Genomic DNA, 21,522 nt, shown 5'->3' with positions numbered 1-21,522 from the left:
TCACGAAAGCTTATGCTCAAATAAATGTGTTAGTCTCTAAGATGCCACAAGTCCTCATTTTCTTTTTTCAGTAACTGAGTACCCTGATTCAAATCCCCAAATTCAGGCAAAAGGAAGGATGAATTTTTCAGAGGATCATACTTTATGAAGCAGTTTCCCCCTTCTTCACAGGTACCAAAACACACAGGATTCCAACTCTTGGGGCAAATCTAAATTGCAATTCAACACCCATGGCTGATCTGTGTCAGCTGACTCAGGCTCATGGAGCTCAGACTGCAGGGCTGTAAAATGGTGATGTAGATGCTCTGGGACCCTCCCTGTTCTAAACCAGCCTTTGATTACTTTAAAAAGGTAAAAAGAAAAGGAGTACTTGTGGCACCTTAGTCTCTAAGGTGCCACAAGTACTCCTTTTCTTTTTGCGGATACAGACTAACACGGCTGTTACTCTGAAACTTAAAAAAGGTAAAATGATTTAAATCAAATTTTGCAAAAATTAAACTTATAAAGATGCAAAAATAATACATCTGGGGCAGATCCTCAACTGATATAAATTGACTAAGAACATGTCCACACTAGTGAACTTACAGTGGCACAACTGTATCAATGCAGCTGTGCTGCTGTAAGACTGCTCATGCAGACACTCTTTGCCAATGGGAGAGAGCTCTCCCGTTGCCATAATTAAACCACCCCCAACAAGTGGCGGTAGCTATATCAGTGGGATAGCACTGGTGCTGTCAGTATAATTTATGTCGCTCAGAGACAGAGGTGTTTTTTCCCACACCCCCAAGCCATGTAAGTTATACCGACAAAAGTGCTAGTGTAGACATGGCCTTAGGGCCATCAGCTTCAACACAGCTGTGACAATTTACACCAGCTGAGGATCTGCCACCAGGGAATAACTATCCAAAACGGAAATCCAGCAGAATGAAGAAAAATCTGTATTTTCAGTGGCCAAATGTGAGGAAGCCACAGGAGCAATAATTAGGGCCCTACTAAAGTCATGGTCCATTCTGGACAATTTCATGGTCACAGGATTTTAAAAATCATAAATTTCATGATTTCAGCTATTTAAATCTGAAATTTCACAGGGTTGCAATCATAGGGGTCCTGACCCAAAAAGGAGTTGTGGGGGGGTTGCAAGGTTATTGTATGGGTGGTTGCGGTACTGTTACCCTCACTTCTACACTGCTGCTGGCAGTGGTGCTGCCTTTAAAGATGGGTACCCAGCCAACAGCCACTTCTCTCCTGCCACCCACCTCTGAAGGCAGCATAGAAGTAAGGGTGGCAATACTGCAACCCCCCTAAAATAACCTTGTGACTCCCCTGCAACTCCCTTTTGGGTCAGAACCCCAAATTGAGAAATGCTGGTCTCCCTCATAAAATCTGTATAGTATAGGGTAAAACCACACAAAAGACCAGATTTCACCAGGAGTGGGGGGGATGGGGGAGAGAACATGACACAACAGACACCAGATTTCACGGTCCATGATGTGTTTTTCATGGCCGTGAATTTGGTAGGGCCCTAGCGATAATGGACACCAAATTAAAAACATGAGTCTGCAAAACAATGCAACAGCAAATTCATCATACAGAGGCATTTACAAAGCAGAGACACAGTAATCCATCTCTTTGTGGCTTTGGTACAACCACATCTGGAGTAGTGTGCTGAATTTCAGGAATCAAATAGCCACAAAGATAAATTGGAGGGACTTCAAAGAGAAGAAGTAAAACTGATCAGAAGCTGAAGGAACTGAATTATAAGGAAAAATGAAGAGAGTAGGACATATATGCTCATGGCATGATTAGAGCAGGAGGGAGCGAGCGAATATAATTAATATTTGACCAACATAACTATGAATATTTAGATGGGCATAATGAGATAAAGTTAAGGGAGGAAAAATTTGCTGTTCATCATGAAAAACTTTCAAGAACTACATTTAGCAAACTGGAAAATAGCCTCTAAAGGTAGAAATCCTAATGCTTATCAACAGTGATAAAACACTAGAAAATGCACTGCTGGGGAAAATTCCATAGCAGTAGAAAGATGGACTGGACGTTTTATAAAGTATGCCAAAGTTGAGCCAAAAGAACAGTTAGTTCCTTAATCACAAGCAGCACAATTCTGCTCTCACAGAGATGCAACTTTTGTTAACTGGGGGAAGATAGTCCTCTTTCCTCTTAAATTTTTGGATTTCTTTAAGAGCAGATGACTCTATCAGCTGACCTATTATATCCACCTTTATTATATTTTAGACAGGCAGTTTTAAACAGAGAACTGTTTATGCTCCAGAAGCCTAAACCTCTTTCACTCTCTGCCAGCTCTCTTGTCAGCTTACTTCTGGCAAAAGCAGATATAGGAAAAGGGCAGATATAATGAAGTTGTCGCTCTTTTTATTTTACGTGGCTAGGCATCCTGTGAGTGTATATGCATTCATTACATATTCCCATAGATTTCAATGGGACTTGCACCTGTGTAAGTGAGGGAAGAATTTAACTCAAGATTTTTAGCCTGGAATTGCTGACTTCGTACTCAACTTATAGCAAAGCTGCTGAATAGGAGTACCGTATTTTTTATTACATCCCTCAGTAACAATATATTATGTTTTTTACAAATTAAATAATTAAAATATATGTACACTGAATACCCTTTTAAATTTTGTGAAGCACAAGGAGCATGAGATTTGGCACTATAGGATCCCCCTTCTCCCTTAAAAGTCAACTTGTCTGAGGAATCTCTTTCCATAGTTTCATTAAGATTAAAGACAAGGAAGCTTTAGTAGATATATTTGGGAAGCTCCAGTGAATTGAGATAAGGATTTAAACTGGACACAGAGAATCAGATTTTCAAATAGTTTCTTAAATTAACCCTCAGCTTGAGTTAAGCCTTGAGTTAAATCTGAAATTTCACAGGATTGTAATCACAGGGGTCCTGACCCAAAAAGGAGTTGTGGAGGGGTTGCAAGGTTATTGTATGGGTGGTTGCGGTACTGTTCTCGTTCAACAGAACTTTCTTGACAATACCAGCAGTTAGGTTTGTGTGATTCTATCTATTCAGTTTTAAGCCTACAATGCAAGTACCTACAGGGAATCATAATGCACAAGAGAACTGAATGGTCATTTCTTCTGCTATGAAGATGCTCTGCAGGTGGAAGACTGAAACCACTGGAAGACAAGAGAATGGCTGTTGATAACAGGATTGAGGTCTGGGAAAAGGGGATAAATGCAATGTGCTTGGAAGGAGAAAGAGATACAGTGAAATAAAACCTCCCTCCTTATGAGTGTATGGAGGGGGGCGGTTCTCATTACCAAATAAATTTTAGAAGTCCATGTACAAAGCAGTGTTATGCTGTCTAGTGTTTGCCAAGCTTCAGCAACACAAGCAATGTCAGAATACTGTATATACAAATTAAATGGCAAAAAAATTGTTAATACAAAGTTACGGTTGCCCAGTGAGATCTCATGCCCTTCCACAGAGAGTTCTGCAAAACTCAAAACTTCTGAAAACCAGGAAATACAGTGTTAAGGTAAACACCCACACAACCTTAATTCTGCCCCCCTGCAGCTGTGAATAGCCACTGGGAATTATCTGCATGCACTCCAGCCGCATTCACTGTGTTAGGTGTAGCTGTACTGAATGGTGGAGGAATAAGTAAGAGCAGCTTAGAAGAGCTGTGATTATGATATGAGGTGATCCGGGTCTGAGCCCTCTCAATGCTTGTTACCAAAGGAAGTTAATCCAACAGAAGATATTACTTCACCTGCCTTGTCTCATAAAGGAAAGAGGTACAGCAGTACCTGGAGGTTCCAGTCTGCATCATTTCAATACAAAATTGTGTAAATCATGTTAGTAGAAGGGCACTGGGGTCCTCTTGCCATGGGTACTGTCAGTAGCGTGGAGGGATATGAGAACAATCTGTGAATTTAATAATGGGTAGGGAAAAGTATAGGTTTAGATAGTATTCTGTGTGCAAGCGTGAAGGGGCTGTACAAGGGTATGAAGTGGTTGTTAAATTTTACAACTATGGTAGTCTGTTGGGGGAGCAGCTTCAGTGTTTGAGAGTAGGGCAAGTGCAAGTAGCACCTGTCCACTACAGTGAAAAGGGAGAGTGCGAGCATCTGTGTTATGGGCACCGTGGAGCATCGCTCAAAGAGGGTACAATTAAGACTGCATGGATGTTTATCTTAACTCTGTATTTCCTGGTTTTCAAAAGTTTGAATCTTGCTGAACTGGATGTTGTGGATGGGTACAAACTATCACAGTGCAATCTTAACTCTATTTAACTAATTTTGGGGGGCATTTAATTTGCTAGTTTTTTTAAACAGAAACCGTTGTGGGTAGGAGTTAGTGGACATTCAGGCAGCTGTAGTTCTCACCTAGGTTTGCAGCAATAATCAAAAGATCTAGGGCTTTTTTTGTTTTGTTTTTTAAGATCAGTAGATCTCAAATGAACTTTACATCACTGTCCCCATTTTACAGATGAAAAACTGAGGCATTGAGAAGTGAAGTGACTTGCCTAGGGTCAACAAGTAGGCCATGGTAGAGCTAAGAATAGTCCCAGACCAGTGGTCTTTCCTGGCATCTATGTGATTCCTCAGTGCTCCTACCCCTCCAATACATTTTGTTATAGCAGTATGTGGATAATAGTCATGCTTTGAAATGGGTAGCTGCTAACAAGGCCAGTGAGAGAAATCTATCGTCTATGTCCCAAAACCATGACAGTTTTATTTAAAGTTACTGTAACATCCATTTATCATATGAGAGAAGATTGCTGTCTCTCTTTCCTTCTCTACCCCAACTCCACTATTCCCTATAACATAAAGCCCCTCCTGACAACATTTCCAGCTCTCCCTCCCCTTCCCATTAAGCCATTAGTTGGCACCACAGAGAAACACTAAATCTAAGAAGTTAGTCCTTGCTGTCTCCTACCCTATGCTGCTGTGTTCATATATCACAGGCAGCAGCTTACTAGGTTACATAATACCTTGGTTATGTAGCCCTTACTGTTCACTGAGCTAGCCCCTCATTCCCATCTCCAGCTGGGAATGCTGCTGCTGCAGTCAGGTTTACCCAGTCTATCCACTTAGTCCATCCCTCCCCTACCCACTCTGGCACACTCCCACATCTCACACAGGGGTGATGTGTATCTTAACCATTTATTGTCTGGATTTCAGATGTTTAAATCTACATTGCCTTCAGTCCACCCAACCCAGATCCAAGCTCACTTGGAGGGGCAAAAGAGGGGTTCAGACATCGCAAGAACAGGGACCCCCAGATTCCAGAAAATATAGCGAATAGGGAAAGGGGCTCAGACCCCTGCAGAGGAGTAGGGCTCCCAACACACACAGAGATTTCAGGGCTGACTGACCCCCACACCCCAAAAACCCCAACTTCCTCTCCTACCCCCATATCCCCAACCCCTCCTGTCTTCTCCCCGACCACTCCCATCTTACCTGAGCCCCTCCAAACCCTATTCTCTCCCCTACCAAACATTCCCATTTATCCCCTCCTCACAATATCCCCTTCGCTCACTGCAGACCCAAGTCCCTCTTCCAATATTATATTAATAATTCCAATATTAATAAAGTGTAAACCCACCTACTCTTCCACTCCTAATCATCTCTCCCCACTTCCAGTTAACATTTGCATGTATAATTTATTTTCTTTTCAAAAACTGTTTCACCACCTTCCAGATATTCTGCAACACACACACGCACACTTGACAGAGACAGTTCATTCTCAGATTTCAGCCAGGGTGAGTTTCAAACTTTAACGTTGCTAGAATCAGTGAACAATGAAATGTTGGGGGATTTTCCACCTCGGGCTATTTCTTAGGAACTCCTTGCTCAAAAGGCCCACTAATTTGGATCACTGACTATACTCTGTGTCCCCAAGAGGGGCACCACATTTCAACGCAATCACGTCAGGACATGTTTTAGACTCCACCGCAATCCAGTCAGTCCCAGCGTAGCAGGGGAAGGAACTTCAAGTAAGTGTGCACATTTATTTCCCATTACAGTGATGGTGCCCCCAACTTTGCAAGTCACAGATATTGATTTTGCATTCATTTACTCGTACCAGAAGAGGAATCATTACAACAAAGAGAGGTAATATTATCTGCTTTTCATTCCCCTGTAAAGTTGGGCGGAGGGCAGGGATGCAGAGCAGTTTGTCCCTTGAATCATCCTGAGAGATCTTGACAAAATTTTTCTGGAAGTACTCTGCAATCCTCTCCTGAAAGTTTCTAGGAATAAGTTCCTTATTTCTTCCTTTTAGGTAGGAAGCCTTCCCATGCCAGTCAGCGATAACTTCGGCAGGCACCCCTGCAGTAGACAAGCTAGCAAACATATAGGCCCGGACAGCTTTGGGACACCAGCAGCTGCTGTGTTCTCTGTGCCTTTTTGTTAGCCGCAGAAATAAGATGTCACCACTGCCTGTGGAAAATTGTGCCAGTATTCAGTGCCACTGCCCTGTACTCATGGCTTCATGCAACTAAGCAATTCTCTCATTTCCCTCACCCCTGGTGGGCCATACTCACCTGGCTGGAGCTATGAATGGCACCATGCCTCCAAAGAAGGAAAGTCAATAAACCTGTCTTGTTTAAAACTTTATGGGAGCAAGCAAAGGGAGTTCTGAATCTTTATTTTTGCTTTCCGTTGTGATATACTGACAAGGTAACCTCTGTGTTTTATCCTTCACTACTGCCATTGCAGCCTTGAGGGGTTCCCCCTCCACACTCACAGAACACCTGAGCCAGATGAGAAGGAGAAAGAAAAGAACTCCGGATGATATATTCAGCGAGGTCCTGCAAGACAGTGCTGAATCAGAGGGCTTTGAGGATGAATACTGCAGACTGTATGGAAAAGGAAAATGCAGACAAAGAGGGAGATGCACTAGATATAATGGGGCTTCTCCGGCAGCAAACACCTATGCTGCAGACGCTTGTGGACCTACAAGTTCAACAATTCTCAGCTTGCCTATCTTGCAGTTCATGGAGAACTCCAGTATAGCCCTCCCTACATAACAGCCCTCAACATTCCACATGGCATCAGGGGCCACATCCCTCCGCGACCATTATACCTCAGGGAACATTAAGGAAAACCACAGCTTCACATACATCAACAATGGCTCTCACAGGTCACTGTATGTGCAGCTAAAATGGACATGAATGTTCTTTAAGCTCCATTCCATAAATATGTTAAGGATTTCATGTATTTGCTTTTAATTTGCACAGAATTTTTTGAAATGTCTTTGTTAAGCAAACAAACTCTATTGTTTGGAAAATAATCCATCTTTATTAGTTCCCAACATATACCGTAGAATGCCTGCCGATATTGAAAGCACCCACTTACTTGTTAGTGTACACTTTGACACAACTCTTAAGATCATTGACTAACACAGTGTAATAATCGAAGATTTACAGCAAGGACTATAAAATGAACAGATGCAATGTCAGTGTTACATTCATAGATGTGCACACAATTCCTAACAAGCCCCCAAACTGTATGGCCAGGGCACAGTACGCCACAATGCATTACTGTGGCTCGCTGTTAGAGTGCTCTTTCAAACCATCCCTGAACCAACAGCATTTCACTGAGCTCCTCCGACAGCCCTTATATCTGGCTGTTCAAACTGAGAAGACAGTTGCTAAACCTCCGCCTGCAATCACAGCAGCAATTTTTCCCCCTTTGCTTCACAGATCTTATGCAGGACACAGCAAGCAGCTAAAACCATTTGGGATATTTTTCTCACCGAGATCCAGTCTGGTGAGTAAACAACACCAGTTCCCCTCCAATCTACCAAACGCACATACAACTGTCTTTCTGCACCTGCTGAGCCAGGAGCTGAATCTTTCCTTGGTGCCGTCAAGGTGACCAGTTTCACAAGCCAGGGAAATAAGAGACAGGCTGGGTCCCCCACAATCACTATTGGCATTTCAACATCACCAATGGAAATCTGCCGATCAGGAAAGAAAGTCCCTATTTGTATCTTTTTGAATAGTCCTGTGTTCTTAAAGATTCAAGTGTCATGCACCTTCCCTGACCAGCCCACACTGATGATGGTGAAATGTCCCCAGTGATCCACCAGTGCTTGCATAACCATAGAAAAATAGCCATTTCTGTTGATGTACTCTGTGGCAAGGTGGTCTTGTGCCAAAACAGGCGTATATGCTTACCATCTCTTACTCCATCGCAGTTCAGAAACGTCACTGATGCAAATACATCCACTATGTCCTGCACATTGCCAAGAGTCACAGTCCCAAAGAAGAGGAGACGATTAATGGTCCTACATCTTTGCATGACAACTCCAAAATGATTTCCCACTGACCAGTAGCAATCTGGTGTTGGAAGCTCTGCAGTGCGATCACCACTCGCTTCTCCCCTACAAGTGCGACTCTCAGTTGGGTGTCCCTGTGCTGGAAGGCTAAGGCAAGCATGGCACACAGATACAGGAATGTGGCCTTGAACATCTGAAAGTTCTGCAGACACTGCTCATCTTCCCAAGCCTGCATTAAAATGCGATTCAACCAGTCAGTGCTTGTTTCTCAGGCCCAGAAGTGGTGCTCCACATCTGCATCTGCTTCATGAATGCAAACAAAAATTGGTTCTCACTCGGACTCACAGCAATCTGTGACCTCCAGGAAACAGTCACACAATCATAAAATCGTATGACTGGATGTCAACAGATCATCTAATCCAGCCTCCTGCACTCATGGCAACACTACATAAAAACTAGACCATCCCTGACAGGTGTTTGTCTAACCTGCTCTTAAAAATCACCAATGGTGGAGATTTCACAAATTCCCTAGGCAATTTTATTCCAGTGCTTAATCACCCTGACAGTTAGAAAGTTTTTCGTTCAATTTAAGCTCAATGGCCCACCTTGATCATCACTACAAAAGGTTACCCCCCCACACCCTGCTCTCCTGCTGATAATAGCTCACCATACCTGATCACTCTCATTACAGTGTGTATGGTAACACACATTGTTTCATGTTCTCTGTGTATATAAATCTCCCCACTGTATTTTCCACTGAATGCATCCCATGAACTGAGCTGTAGCTCATGAAAGCTTATGCTCAAATAAATTCGTTAGTCTCTAAGGTGCCACAAGTACTCCTTTTCTGTTTGCGGATATAGACTAACATGGCTGCTACTCTGAAACCTATAGCAGAGGAGTTGCTCTGCTATAATACATATATAAATAATTAAAATCTAGAAAGCAGACTGCCAAAAGTAAACTTCTATGCAGAGATGCTTTCTTCAGCTTCTAACACATTTCTCCCCTAAGGAAAGAAATCCTGTCTTGACTGTACCTATGCTTAGAAAGATTAGGTTTCACTGGTAAACCATACACAAAAGACAAAAAAAAATGTCCATCAATAATAAACAAAATTTACAGATAAGCAACATAAGAAAAATGTTGCTTTAGAGTTTGTTTTAAGGATATTTATGTTCTATATTGTAACATGTGATGTTGCCAACTTGTGTTTTAAAGGTTATAAAAGCTTTAACTTTTTGAATCTCAATGCTTACTGGTCCCCTGTGATTAAATTATTATTGTCTGACAGCGCCCACATATTTCCTGCAACTATGAAAATTTAAATAAAAAAAATTAAAAAACGCTTAAAATCATCAATATTATCCAGCAAAATAAAAAATAAAAATAGAATTCTCCCAAGCCTAACTATACCTTTGCACAAACTCTACTCTTGGAGATACCAGACCTAGAATCACTTGTTCCCAAGTTCTGACCTACAGAATACATTGTAAGGAGAGGTTTTAGAGTAACAGCTGTGTTAGTCTGTATTCGCAAAAAGAAAAGGAGTACTTGTGGCACCTTCGAGACTAACCAATTTCTTTGACCATAAGCTTTCGTGAGCTACAGCTCACTTCATCGGATGCAGCATCTGATGAAGTGAGCTGTAGCTCACGAAAGCTTATGGTCAAAGAAATTGGTTAGTCTCGAAGGTGCCACAAGTACTCCTTTTCTTATTGTAAGGAGAGTGATCACTTTACATAAGCTATTACCAGCAGGAGAGTGGGGTGGGGGGAGAGAAAACCTTTTGTAGTGATAATCACCCATTTTTTCATGGTTTGTGTGTATAAAAACATCTTCTGTACTTTCCACAGTATGCATCCGATGAAGTGAGCTGTAGCTCACGAAAGCTTATGCTCAAATAAATTGGTTAGTCTCTAAGGTGCCACAAGTACACCTTTTCTTTTTCAGAATTTTCCATGGCTCAAACCATTATTATACTGACTTTACAGCCCCTGGTCTGACCATTTGTACCCTTGCTTCTTTTCGGTCTACTCTTCTTAAGTCACTCCCGTGACACTTACTTTGGTGGATTCAGCTGCATTTCATCAGTGTATTCCCAACACATGAAACTTTCAACTTAAAACAATCTCTCTGGAACAGTAGGTCCTTACGGGGAAAAAAATTCTCTTATTTATACAGGCTATAAGGGCACTGACTGATTTGATTACTCTCTGCCCCCAATACTCTCAAATTGCCCCACGCAACACTTAAAAAAATTACCATGACAATCTATTGCATATATATTTTCAATAAATTTTCATCTTACAAGTAGACGAAAACCTGCTCACAGTAATTACACCTTTTATATTAATTAGTAGCCGATACTATGAAGAATATGAGTTAGATTTGTATAGTATCTCATTTAACACTTAATTCCCATACAAATAAAAAATTAATAAAGTCGAGGCAGTTTATTTGTCACATAATTCAAGCTCTGCAGAAAAAACACAATTAGATAGAATATATCAGTATCTACATTAAGCCAATAATGTATACTTTTGAAAAGAAATTTTGTTTTACTGATTCCTGAGATCACATGCACTTGGTAAAACTAATCTCTCTCTCTTACACACACACACTTTACTGGGGGAGAGGCATATTTATAGAAAGGACAACAGGCACTTAAACAATATAAAAGACATCACTGGTGTGCAGCACCTGGCACATATCCTAGTTAGTTGAGGAATGACTAAAAGAAGCTGCTTATCACCTTACTTCTTGAAAAAAAGTTCGAGTTGTAAGTGTAATATTAAGCACTCCTTATTAAAATCCAACAGAAGACTGAACACTATATATGATATAAGCCGAACACCTATGAAATGTTTCCTTCAGTTCAATATGGAGGGGGGGAGCAGAGATCCTATATATGGTTAGGAAATCATAATTTCATATAGCCAAAAAAGTACATAAACATTATGTTCAAGTATGAGTGCCAACTTTTGTATACAAGAAGCAACTCTTGATAAGATATAGTTTTGTTGTTGTAAAGACATTACATAATTTACACTTATATAGCAACTTTCATACAAAAATATCCAAGTGTTTTCCAAACATTAATTTAGCCTCACAACACAGCTGTTAAGTATCAGCATGGCCATTTTACAAATGCAGAAATGGAGGAAAAGAGGCATTAAGCGACTTTCCCCAAATCATACAAGTCAACACAGTCCCAAACAAATATGGAACTTGGGGACTAAGGGGGGGGGGGGAGAAGGGGGCATTCATTAAACCACTGCTGTCCAATGGAAATCTGGTCAATTTAAAAACGTGAGTTAAAAAGTAGTTTAATGCTGAGAGAGAGAATATGACAGAGGTCTATAAAATCATGACTGGTGTGGAGAAAGTAAATAAGGAAGGGTTATTTACTCCTTCTAATAACACAAAAACTAGGGGTCAAAAAATGAAATTAATAGGCAGCAGGTTTAAAAACACACAACCAAAGGAAGTATTTTTTCCACACAATGCACAGTCAACCTGTGGAACTCCTTGCCAGAGGATGTTGTGAAGGCCAAAACAGGGTTCAAAAAAGAACTAGATACGTTTATGGACGATAGATCCATTGATGGCTATTAGCCAGGATGGGCAGGGATGGTGTCCCTAGCCTCTATTTGCCAGAAGCTGGGAATGGGCAACAGGGGATGGATCACTGGATAATTACTTGTTCTGTTCATTCCCTCTGGGGCCCCTGGCATTGGCCACTGTTGGAAGACAAGATATTGGGTTAGATGGACCTTTGGGCTGACCCAGTTTGGCCGTTCTTATGAAGTGATCACACAGTTGTAACCCAGTTTTATTCACACATGAGTTTTGAAGGCATAGTCATAAGTTTTGAAGGCATTTACCAAAATACAGTGTAGCACTCAGCTAGTTTTTCCAGTGTAAAGATGGAATCTCAGCCTTGAAGGCCTTGTGTCATGGTCACTACCCTTGAATCCCATAAAACAGTGTTTCCCTAAATGTGGAACATGCACTCCTGGAAATGTACCTAAGGACACCTTGGGGAGCTGTACCTCCAGAGTCTCAGCTTTACTGTAAAAAGGAAAAAAAAAAGGCCCTATACCTATTATGGGTACAAAAAACCTAAATAAAACTTCAAAATGAGAAGTGAGCATACTAGATACAGAAATATTTGCTTGAATTTGCAGAGTGCATGAAAATTAGCTCTGAAGTGCCAGTGATGATAGTCAACAATGCTGATACTTAAAGTATTTCACTGACCAAAGCACAAAAGAAAATAAAATGGTATCATATTATGGAGATTAACACTGCTATTTCCCAAAGTGGGGTGAAGGGTTGTGAAGAACAAGCAGGTATCATGTATAAATTAACCTGACAACAAGGACTTTAACAACATATGCAGGGGTTAAAGGGAGAGGGGCATGACTGGTTTCATGTTCCTGATGAGGGACCCAGTTTTCAAAAGTTTGGAAAACATTCCCAAAAGGAACAGGTACAACTATCTTTAGAACCCATCAATGCCAGTCATTAAAGCACTGCTGTCCAATGGAAATCTGGTCAAATTAAAAACGTGAGTTAAAAAGTAGTTTAATGCTGCCCTTGACCCTCCCACAAATGATGGTGGTTTTATGCTTTCACCACCACCGTATGAAAAACCCACACAAACAAAAGGGGAAAAATTACTACTGGCTCTGATCCTGCAACTGGATCTACAGAGAACTACACTCACTTCAGTGGAACTCTACCTCAGGTGGACCCTTATGCGTGAGCAATATATGTCTTGGATTGGGACCTAACCACACCTCTACCCCAATATCATGCAGTCCGATATAACACGGTAAAGCAGCACTCTGGGGAGGGGGCTGCTTTACTTCATTATAGCTGAATTCGTGTTACCACAAGCGGTTCCTCTGCACCCCGCCCCAGCTCACCTCCACTCCGCCTCCTCCCACGAGCGCACCGCAGCTCCGCTTCTCCTCCCTCCCAGGCTTGGCGCGCCAATCAGGCAGAGCAGAGGTGAGCTGGGGCGGAGAGCAGTTCTTCTCCCTACCCCGATATAACACGGTCTCACCTTTAAGACAGTAAGATTTTCTGGCTCCCGAGTACCGTGTTATATTGGGGTAGAGGTGTGTATAAAAAAATAAAAAGATGAGGAGACGAGTGGAAATGTCTATATAGGGAGTAGTGTCAAATACCAAAGACAAACAAGAGGAAAAATATTTTTCTACATCTTTTTTGGATATAGTAGTCTTCACTGTTGCTTGAAATAACAAATGTTCAGAATTAAGAAAGAATTGTAATTTGTGCAAAATGAAAGCACTCTAGACCAGCGTTTTTCAAAGTTTGGGTTGCGACTCAGTACTGGGTCACAGCATGTAAGGCACTGGGTCACTTTGGTCAGCACCGTCGACCGGGAAGTTAAAAGTCTAGTCGGTGGTGCTGCGTAGCAAAGGCAGGCTAGTGCCTATCTGTTCCGATACTGTGCTGTGCCGGAAGCAGCCAGCAGCGGGTCCGGCTTCTAGACTGGGGGTCCATGGGGCACCACGCGCTGCCCCCGCCCTGAGCACCGGCTCCACACTCCAACTGGCCAAGAACTGGGGGGGAAAGGGGGTGCCTGTTGGCAAAAGCTGTGCAGAGCTGCCTGCACGCCTCTGCCTAGCAGCCAGACCTGCTGCTGGCCGCTTCAGGTGCAGCATGGTCTACAGTGCCATGACAAGTGGGAAGCCTGCCTCTGCACCCCAGCTGCACCGCTGATCAGGAGCCGCCAGAGGTAAGTCCACACTCCAACCCCTTGCCCCAGCCCTGACCCCCCTAAACCCGGAGCCCCTCCTCCATCCCAAACCCCTCATCCCCAGCCCACACCAGAGACCTGACCTCCTCCCACATCCCAACCCCGTCCCCCAGCCCCAGCCCCACCCTGCAGCCCTCACCCCCATACCTCAACCCTCTGCCCCAGTTCTGAGCCCCTCCCACACCCCAAACCCCTCATCCTCATCCACTGGGTCTCGAGCATCAACTATTTTCTTCAACTGGGTCTCCAGAAAAAAAGTTTGAGAACCTCTGCTCTAGACCAATTGCCTCAGCTGGGGAACAAGTGTGCTGCTTTGGAAGTACGACCAGCTCCAGGCAGCTCGGAAGTAAGATGATGAACTGAAATCAGGTTTCCAACATTGCAATGGAAGTAGAGAATGGAGAAAGACAACAACAAAAAAAGAAGACATAATACAGAGACCAAGGGAATTCAATTTACTCTGCCAACACTCAAAATTACATGATGGTTTAAATGAGTATCTCAAATGCCTGAGTCAAAGACTTAAAAATGAAATGTACCCATTTCAATTTTATGATATTTTTCCCCATTCGTACATTAAAAATATCCCGCATTTTAGCATCATCTGACAATAGCCTTACCTTGCTGCTCTTGGGTTTCTACTCTGTATAACCTTTGACTTTAAATATGAAGTCATGCCTAGTTATAAATGAATGAATGCTCAAATCTAAATTTCTGAGTTAAATCTCTAACAGCACTTCAACTGCCCAGTCACAACTATCAATTATTGTGATGTATTTGTGTGTAGCTACACAAAGAAAGTCAAATCCACCTCTTAAAACCTTCAATTACTCTTGTTTTTTGCTCATATTGTTATTAAAAATTAATTTGTACCTAAAAGGTATAACACAATAGCCTCCGATAATATGTATTTTAATTCAGATTTGGTAGATAAGCGTTAGGAAATAGGTCAAGGACTAGTGCACTGCACTTTTTTTTTCCTCCTGTTTTCTGAATTAACATTAGTAAGTAGATTTTCAATATAGCATCCGAGGAATTTGACAATGCTCCCCTTCTCTGCACCTTCTAATACTAAACACACAAAAAAGAGTGAGAAGTTCTTTTATCACTTACATCATAAATCCAGATTAGTTCCATTTAAATCAAAATAGTTTCTCAAGATTTATGCAATTTTAACTGAGAGCAGGATGTGGCCCAATAGCTCAATTCAGGGTTAAAATTGTGCAGTAGATTCAGATCTTGGAGTACAATCCTACACTCCCTGCACACACAGAGCTCCCATGAAAATTACAGATACGTGGGAACACAACATTGGACCTCCAGTTTGTAGAATGTCATATCAGCATAGGTAGCTGACAAGGTAAAATACTGAAAATGGCAAGATATTTCCAGAATTTATTTGAAGATTCACTAGTAAAATGGTAATACTAATACTAAAATGGTAAGATTGTGATACTGCACAAATTTTTCCCACTGAATTCAATAGGATTGCTTTTGGTGTAAAGTATTTTTCAACGTAAACAGCATCACATCTGGACTTAAATGTAGTAGTATGACATTATAATATAATGTAAGAGTAGTAGAAATGAATGATAAAATTTTAATAAAAAATTTAAACCTCCCATTGTAATCACAATATAGTGTTCATTATGTGAGAAGAATCTAATACTTCAAAATTATCAGAATAAAACACATACCCAGAATGTATGTAGAAAAATACCCACAAACCTTTATTCATTACAGGTAACAGTTTAATTTGAAACTCAGCTTTTGTTATGATAATAGTATAAGAAAATTGAAATGCTATGAAACAACGTATTTTTGGTGCAAATTAAGGTTCAGAGAAGTTCAGTGGCTTCTTATGAGCCAAAACTACACAGCTTATTGCACACAAGAGGACCCCTGCATGCACATGGGTCCCACTAACTTCACCAAGGCTTCATACAAGGGAAGGCCGTTTACATGCAGGAATGGGGCCAGAGAAACATCTCAGTTTGCTTGCTTGTACAGTGAATTTAAAGTATCAAGCGGTCTTACTCGTGCTCTTTTCAGTGTATTTCTTTGTAGGGGTAGCTTAGTACCATTCCCAAACCTGAAGAACTCTGTGTAGCTTGAAAACTTGCCTCTCTCACCAACAAAAATTGGTCCAATAAAAGATATCACCTCACCCACCTCTCTATAATCTCTAAGTAATTAAACACAGAGTGACTAACATGCTTAATTGCAAGTCAAAAAAAAAAAGCCCAAACCATATCCCCAAAAAGAAAAGAAGAAAAAAAAAAAAGCTGCATGAAGTAGATCTCTCTGTAGTAAAAAACTGTTGCAAATGTAGTGACAACAATAATCTTAATTTAACATTAGACCTTGGAATTCAACCAGAATTGATGTTTGAATTCAACCAATTTGATGTCTGAAGTGGCAAGCATTTATGCTTATATATTAAGCCATAACAATTCTAGTATGGAATGACCTAAGAATTGAAAAGTAAACCAAATCCAGCCACAACATTTTTAGTGCAGTGGGGACACAAATTCTGTTCATAAAATAGAGATTATTATTTTAGTAGATTATTTAGCAGATCATTTACACATAAAAAGGGATTTTACAATGCATAAATTAGCCCAATACTTCCCCCCCCACTGATTTTACTGGAACACAGGCAAATTACTTCTTTTCCCCTCAAGCATAGACTATAGAATTCAGAAAAATTATATCTGTTATTTACTTAAAGTGTAATTTAACAAATCACACTCTGAAAGTTAAAATATTTTAAGAGTAATATTGTTTTAAAAAGAGACTGCCACATATATTTTTTTAAAGATATAAATCAGGAATCATGTTTGCAATTTTAAGAACTCCCATACTCAACAAACAATATGTCACACGGTCTACTAGCCGGTCTTTTACATTACATTTTACTGCAAAGGAAAAGAAAGACGTATCACCTCCACGTTTGCTTTGTTAACATTAATGTTATATTGCTGTTAATTTAAAATTACACACACACACATTCCAGGGCTCTAACATCAAAATACAGTAGAGCATCGTAAGTATTGAGCACTATACATTATAATTTGTCATACAAGGGCAATACAGTGAGGTCAGAACTATGAGTAACCAATGGAAGACACAAAAGATTTCTTTCAATATTAATAGTTAAATGAGAAAGCCAATCAGAGAGAGTTGGAGCCTCCTTTTGACAGCCAGAACCTCTGAAAAGCCAATCCACAAACATAGTGGGCTGGCTACAAGGCGGAGACAGAGATTCATTGAAGAAATTCTTATGGGTGCATTTACTCTCAACTCTGCATACAAGTACAGTCACACGAGGGGACATCCTGTGTGCCTGCAGTGAGCCAGATGCAAATCTAAGTGTTAAGTGTCAGTCTTTAAGAAGGACAGTGACAAGTTCAGACAAGCAGCACTGCAATCACGGACAGCAAGTATTCACAGTGCTGTCCTAATGCTCACAAGACTCATCTTAAAATTACTTTCTAGTAAAGATACAGAGAGTAATGTATCTCTACCTACAGTATTGCAAAAATGGACAGCAAGCATTCTACAGGCAATACATGTTTCCTAACACTGACTAGCTTACTTAAAATCATCTTAACACTAAACAGCATGGTGTACACTGCAAAATCTGGGAGGAGTTATAGAGCCAGCTACAGCCATGCAATAACAGTAGGTATTTTACATAGACAACTGAACAACATCTAGTTACTGTGTTTCTTAAACATTCAAGTACAAAGCATTCTTATAGCAGTTATATTTCCAACTATGAGATCTGCAGACAGCTGGTATTCTACTTGCAACCTTTACAAAGCCCTTCCTCAAGAGTGTAGTAATGCAGCCTGCACCAGAATGTGTATATGTTTTGCAGGTTGCAATATCACTCCAGTTTCAGCAATGAACAGATAACGCAGCTCCCAACATGTTATTTAAGAATCTTGAGCTACAAAGCACAAAAGCTTTCCGGTATGATGCACACAGCAGTATCGTCAGCTACAGCACCGCAGCAATGGACAGCTGAAAGATATTACATGCCAGGCATGCTCCCGACTTCGGATGCAACAGTTAACAACCAAACTCAGAACATAAGCGCAGTCTGTCTGTATATATCCAGCTGTCAATAAAGGAATGGGGGTTCCCACCCCCCCCCCGCTATTTCACTCTCCTTTAGTGTCAGTCCCATTACCCCTCATGGTAGGACAATATAAAAGCAGGACGTTCCTATTTCACAATGCAAAGCCTTCCTAATTGCACGGAAGGAGCACAGCCCGCACAGCCCCCTCCAGTCCCCTGCTGCCTTGGAGTCCCACATACACAACAGTAAAGAGTGCAGCAGCATCGGCACGCTACGCCGAGAGCGTCCGGCACGCACGCTCCCCCATTCAAAGATGCCTCTTGCGCCTACATCTCTCTTACGCTAGCGTAAGAGCCTCCCCTAGCTAATCAAAACACTCGCGAGTCGGGACGCAAAGAAGATGGCGGAGCAGGGCCCGCTTACGGCGTCGGAGGGAAGTTTACGCTGCGCTACTTGCGCACGACCCATAAGGAACATGCAAGGCTGCGGCGTGGAGCGTGCGTAGCGCGCTCAGTGAATACCAATGGCCTATTTCCCGGGAGGGGAGGGGGTTGTCTGATAAACAATGGTGCCCCCCCTGCGCGACTTCCTTACCGATTCCTCCTCCTTCTCCATGCCCGTGGGCATCTGCGGCACGGCCCGGTTGATGGAGACGCAGTCGTTGAGATCGGGCATGTCCTTGCCGCGGTAGATAGGCAGCGGTTTGGCGGCGTCTAGCGCCCGGGCTCGGAAGGAGAGTTTGCTCATTGTCTCCCCCTCACAATAACACCCCGGGGCCGGGCGGGCGGGGGGCCCCTCACTGCGGCCGCGCCGCCGCCTCCCAGCCGCTCCCGCACCCGGCCCGCAACACCATGGAGGGCCCCGCCGCCCCGGCACAGCTCCCCGCAGAGCCGCCCGCAGCTCGCCGCGCACGCCCCGCAGCCCTAGTTCCGCGCCGGGCTCGCTCGATCCGCTCCCTGCGCCATAGCAAACATGGCGGACATTAACCAAAGCGGCCAGCGATCCCGGCAGCCAACGCGAGAGCGGGGGGGGGGATGGAGAGGGAGTGAGGGGGGCGCCGGGCTGCGCGCGCAACCAGGCCGTGGGGACAGGGAGAGCGAGCGAGGCGCCGGCAGCGCGACCGTGGCTGTGGGGCGAGAGGGCCGGGCAGGCGGCCGGGGAGTCTGGCCCGCGGCGCCGCGACACGGCCACATCCAGTCTAGCGGCTGGGAGGGGGGAGTTCGTGCCCGGGGCCAGACAGATGCGTTCACCCGAACCCTAAGCACCTGAACCAGGCATCAGCTCGTGTCTGCAGACACACCTGGGCTCGCGTGCGCAAATACCCCTTCGCACATGGACAGCTGCACCACCGCACGCAGCCCCCAGCGCGCACACCGCTGTACGCACCTGCGTATTGCTGCAGTTAATGGAGAGGAGTTGGGGACAGGTACACCCAGATGCACAAATGCCCCTTCCCGCCTGTACACGCTACAAAACACCACCCACAACAGACAAGGAACTAGCTCTCCACCGCCATGAAATATGTAGATGTATAGCTGCACAGTTCCCAGCTACAACTTTACGCCCATTCAGGTGCAGATCATACACAAATCAAATATACAGATCTACATCCACAGTATAGATAAGGTGGCAGTTTATAGCAATGTGTTCTTTAAATATTGTCATTGAATGCATTATTAATATAATTAAAATGAAGGAATACTTTCCAAAGTGAAGGTCAGTATACACATGATGTAATTGAACCAAATGGGAGTTTTGGCCATAAGCTTCTGTCAAGGTTCCTTCCCCACTCTAAACTCTAGGGTACAGATGTGGGGACCTACATGAAAGACCCCCAAGCTTATTCTTACCAGCTTAGGTTAAAAGCTTCCCCAAGGTGCAAACTTTGCCTTGTCCTTGAACAGTATGGTGCCACCCCCAAGCGTTTTAAACAAAGAACAGGGAAAGAGACCACTTGGAGACATCTTCCCCCAAAATATCCCCCAAGCCCTACACACCCCCTTTCCTGGGGAGGCTTGAGAATAATATCCTAACCGATTGGTTACAAAATCATCAAAGACCCAAAGCCCTGGATCTTGGAACAATGGAAAAATCAGTCAGGTTCGTAAAAGAAGGATTTTATTTTAAAAAAAAGAAAGGTAAAAATCATCTCTGTAAAATCAGGATGGAAAATACTTCACAGGGTATTCCGATTCAAAACACAGAGGATTCCCCTCTGGGCAAAACCTTAAAGTTACAGAAAACAGGAATAAACCTCCCTCTTAACACAGGGAAAATTCACATCAAACAAAAGATTAACTAATGCGCCTTACCTGGCTTACCTATACTGGTTGAAATATTGGAGACTTGGATTAGGATGGTTTGGAGAAGGTGGATTTCTGTCTGGCCTCTCTCAGTCCCAAGAGAGAACAACCACGTAAACATAGAGCACAAACAAAAGCCCCCCCAAGATTTGAAAGCATCTTGCCCCCTTATTGGTCCTTTGGGTCAGGTGCCAGCCAGGTTAGCTGAGCTTCTTAACCCTTTACAGGTAACAAGATATTGCCTCTGGCCAGGAGGGATTTTATAGCACTGTATACAGAAAGATGGTTACCCTTTCCTTTATATTTATGACAGCTTCGAAGAGACAAGAATTTCAACCATGGTTCCCAAAGTAGTTCAGGGTTAGCTAGAGTTACCTACACGTGAGGTAACTCCTTGTGGTAGCCTCCCTCCAGTGAGAGCAGTCTCACTGCACCCCACATCACCCCACCACTCAAATTGCACAGAATAGTTGTATTAGCATCATAGAGTAGCTCAGTCCTCACTGTATTACTGCCTGAGTGTCAGCAGCACTTAACGCAAGATAGAGACTTTTGTGTGTGCACAGGTCAGAAGTTAAGGTTAAGGGCAATGCAAATTTAAGTCAAGCTAATGATGCAATAAAGACAAGGCACAAACAAACAGTTATCCATTTGCTCTTTTACCTCCAGAGTGGATTGCCAGAAAGGTGTCTACACCAGCCAGGAGCGCCATCTAATGCAGAATGCAGCTGCTTTGTTTTTTGGTGGTGCTTCTCACGTGCAACATTTTCTATAAAGAGTTTATCTACATATGGAGTCTTTCACGAACAGCTATTCTTGAACAACCCCATGTGTGGACAGACTTATACTGCAGTAAGAGTGCCTGGTTCTACTTAACCCACTTTTAAAGTGCTTTAAGCGAAGATAAACAGGAACAAGGCACCCTTATTCCAGAATAACACTGTCCACACATGGGGTTGTTCCAGAATAGTTGCTTCTGAATAATTCCCTGTATAGACAAGCCCTGATGCATCTATTGTTCTAGCTACCTGTTTGCTTCCTGGTCCAGTTCAAGGCATTGATT

General features: G+C 42.7%; 1 protein-coding gene across 3 annotated transcripts in view; it reads right to left on the bottom strand.

The window, feature by feature from the left end:
- Positions 1-21,522, bottom strand: part of EPC2 (enhancer of polycomb homolog 2) — a 159,739-nt gene that overhangs the window by 65,926 nt on the left and 72,291 nt on the right. For 2 of the 3 annotated variants that reach the window (XM_073305426.1, XM_073305429.1), the window contains exon 1: positions 18,751-19,175. The exons of the other annotated variant lie outside the window; for it this stretch is intronic. In XM_073305426.1, coding sequence (XP_073161527.1) covers positions 18,751-18,903 — 153 coding nt within the window. In that variant the 5' untranslated portion in view covers positions 18,904-19,175. Of the gene's footprint in view, positions 1-18,750; positions 19,176-21,522 lie in introns of those variants that run through there. 3 annotated transcript variants of the gene reach the window in all.

Source organism: Lepidochelys kempii, chromosome 11 (genome assembly GCF_965140265.1).
Source record: "Lepidochelys kempii isolate rLepKem1 chromosome 11, rLepKem1.hap2, whole genome shotgun sequence".
Classification (NCBI taxonomy): domain Eukaryota; kingdom Metazoa; phylum Chordata; order Testudines; family Cheloniidae; genus Lepidochelys; species Lepidochelys kempii.
Note: the sequence above shows the minus strand (reverse complement) of the source record. Positions and strands in the feature narration are given on the sequence as shown.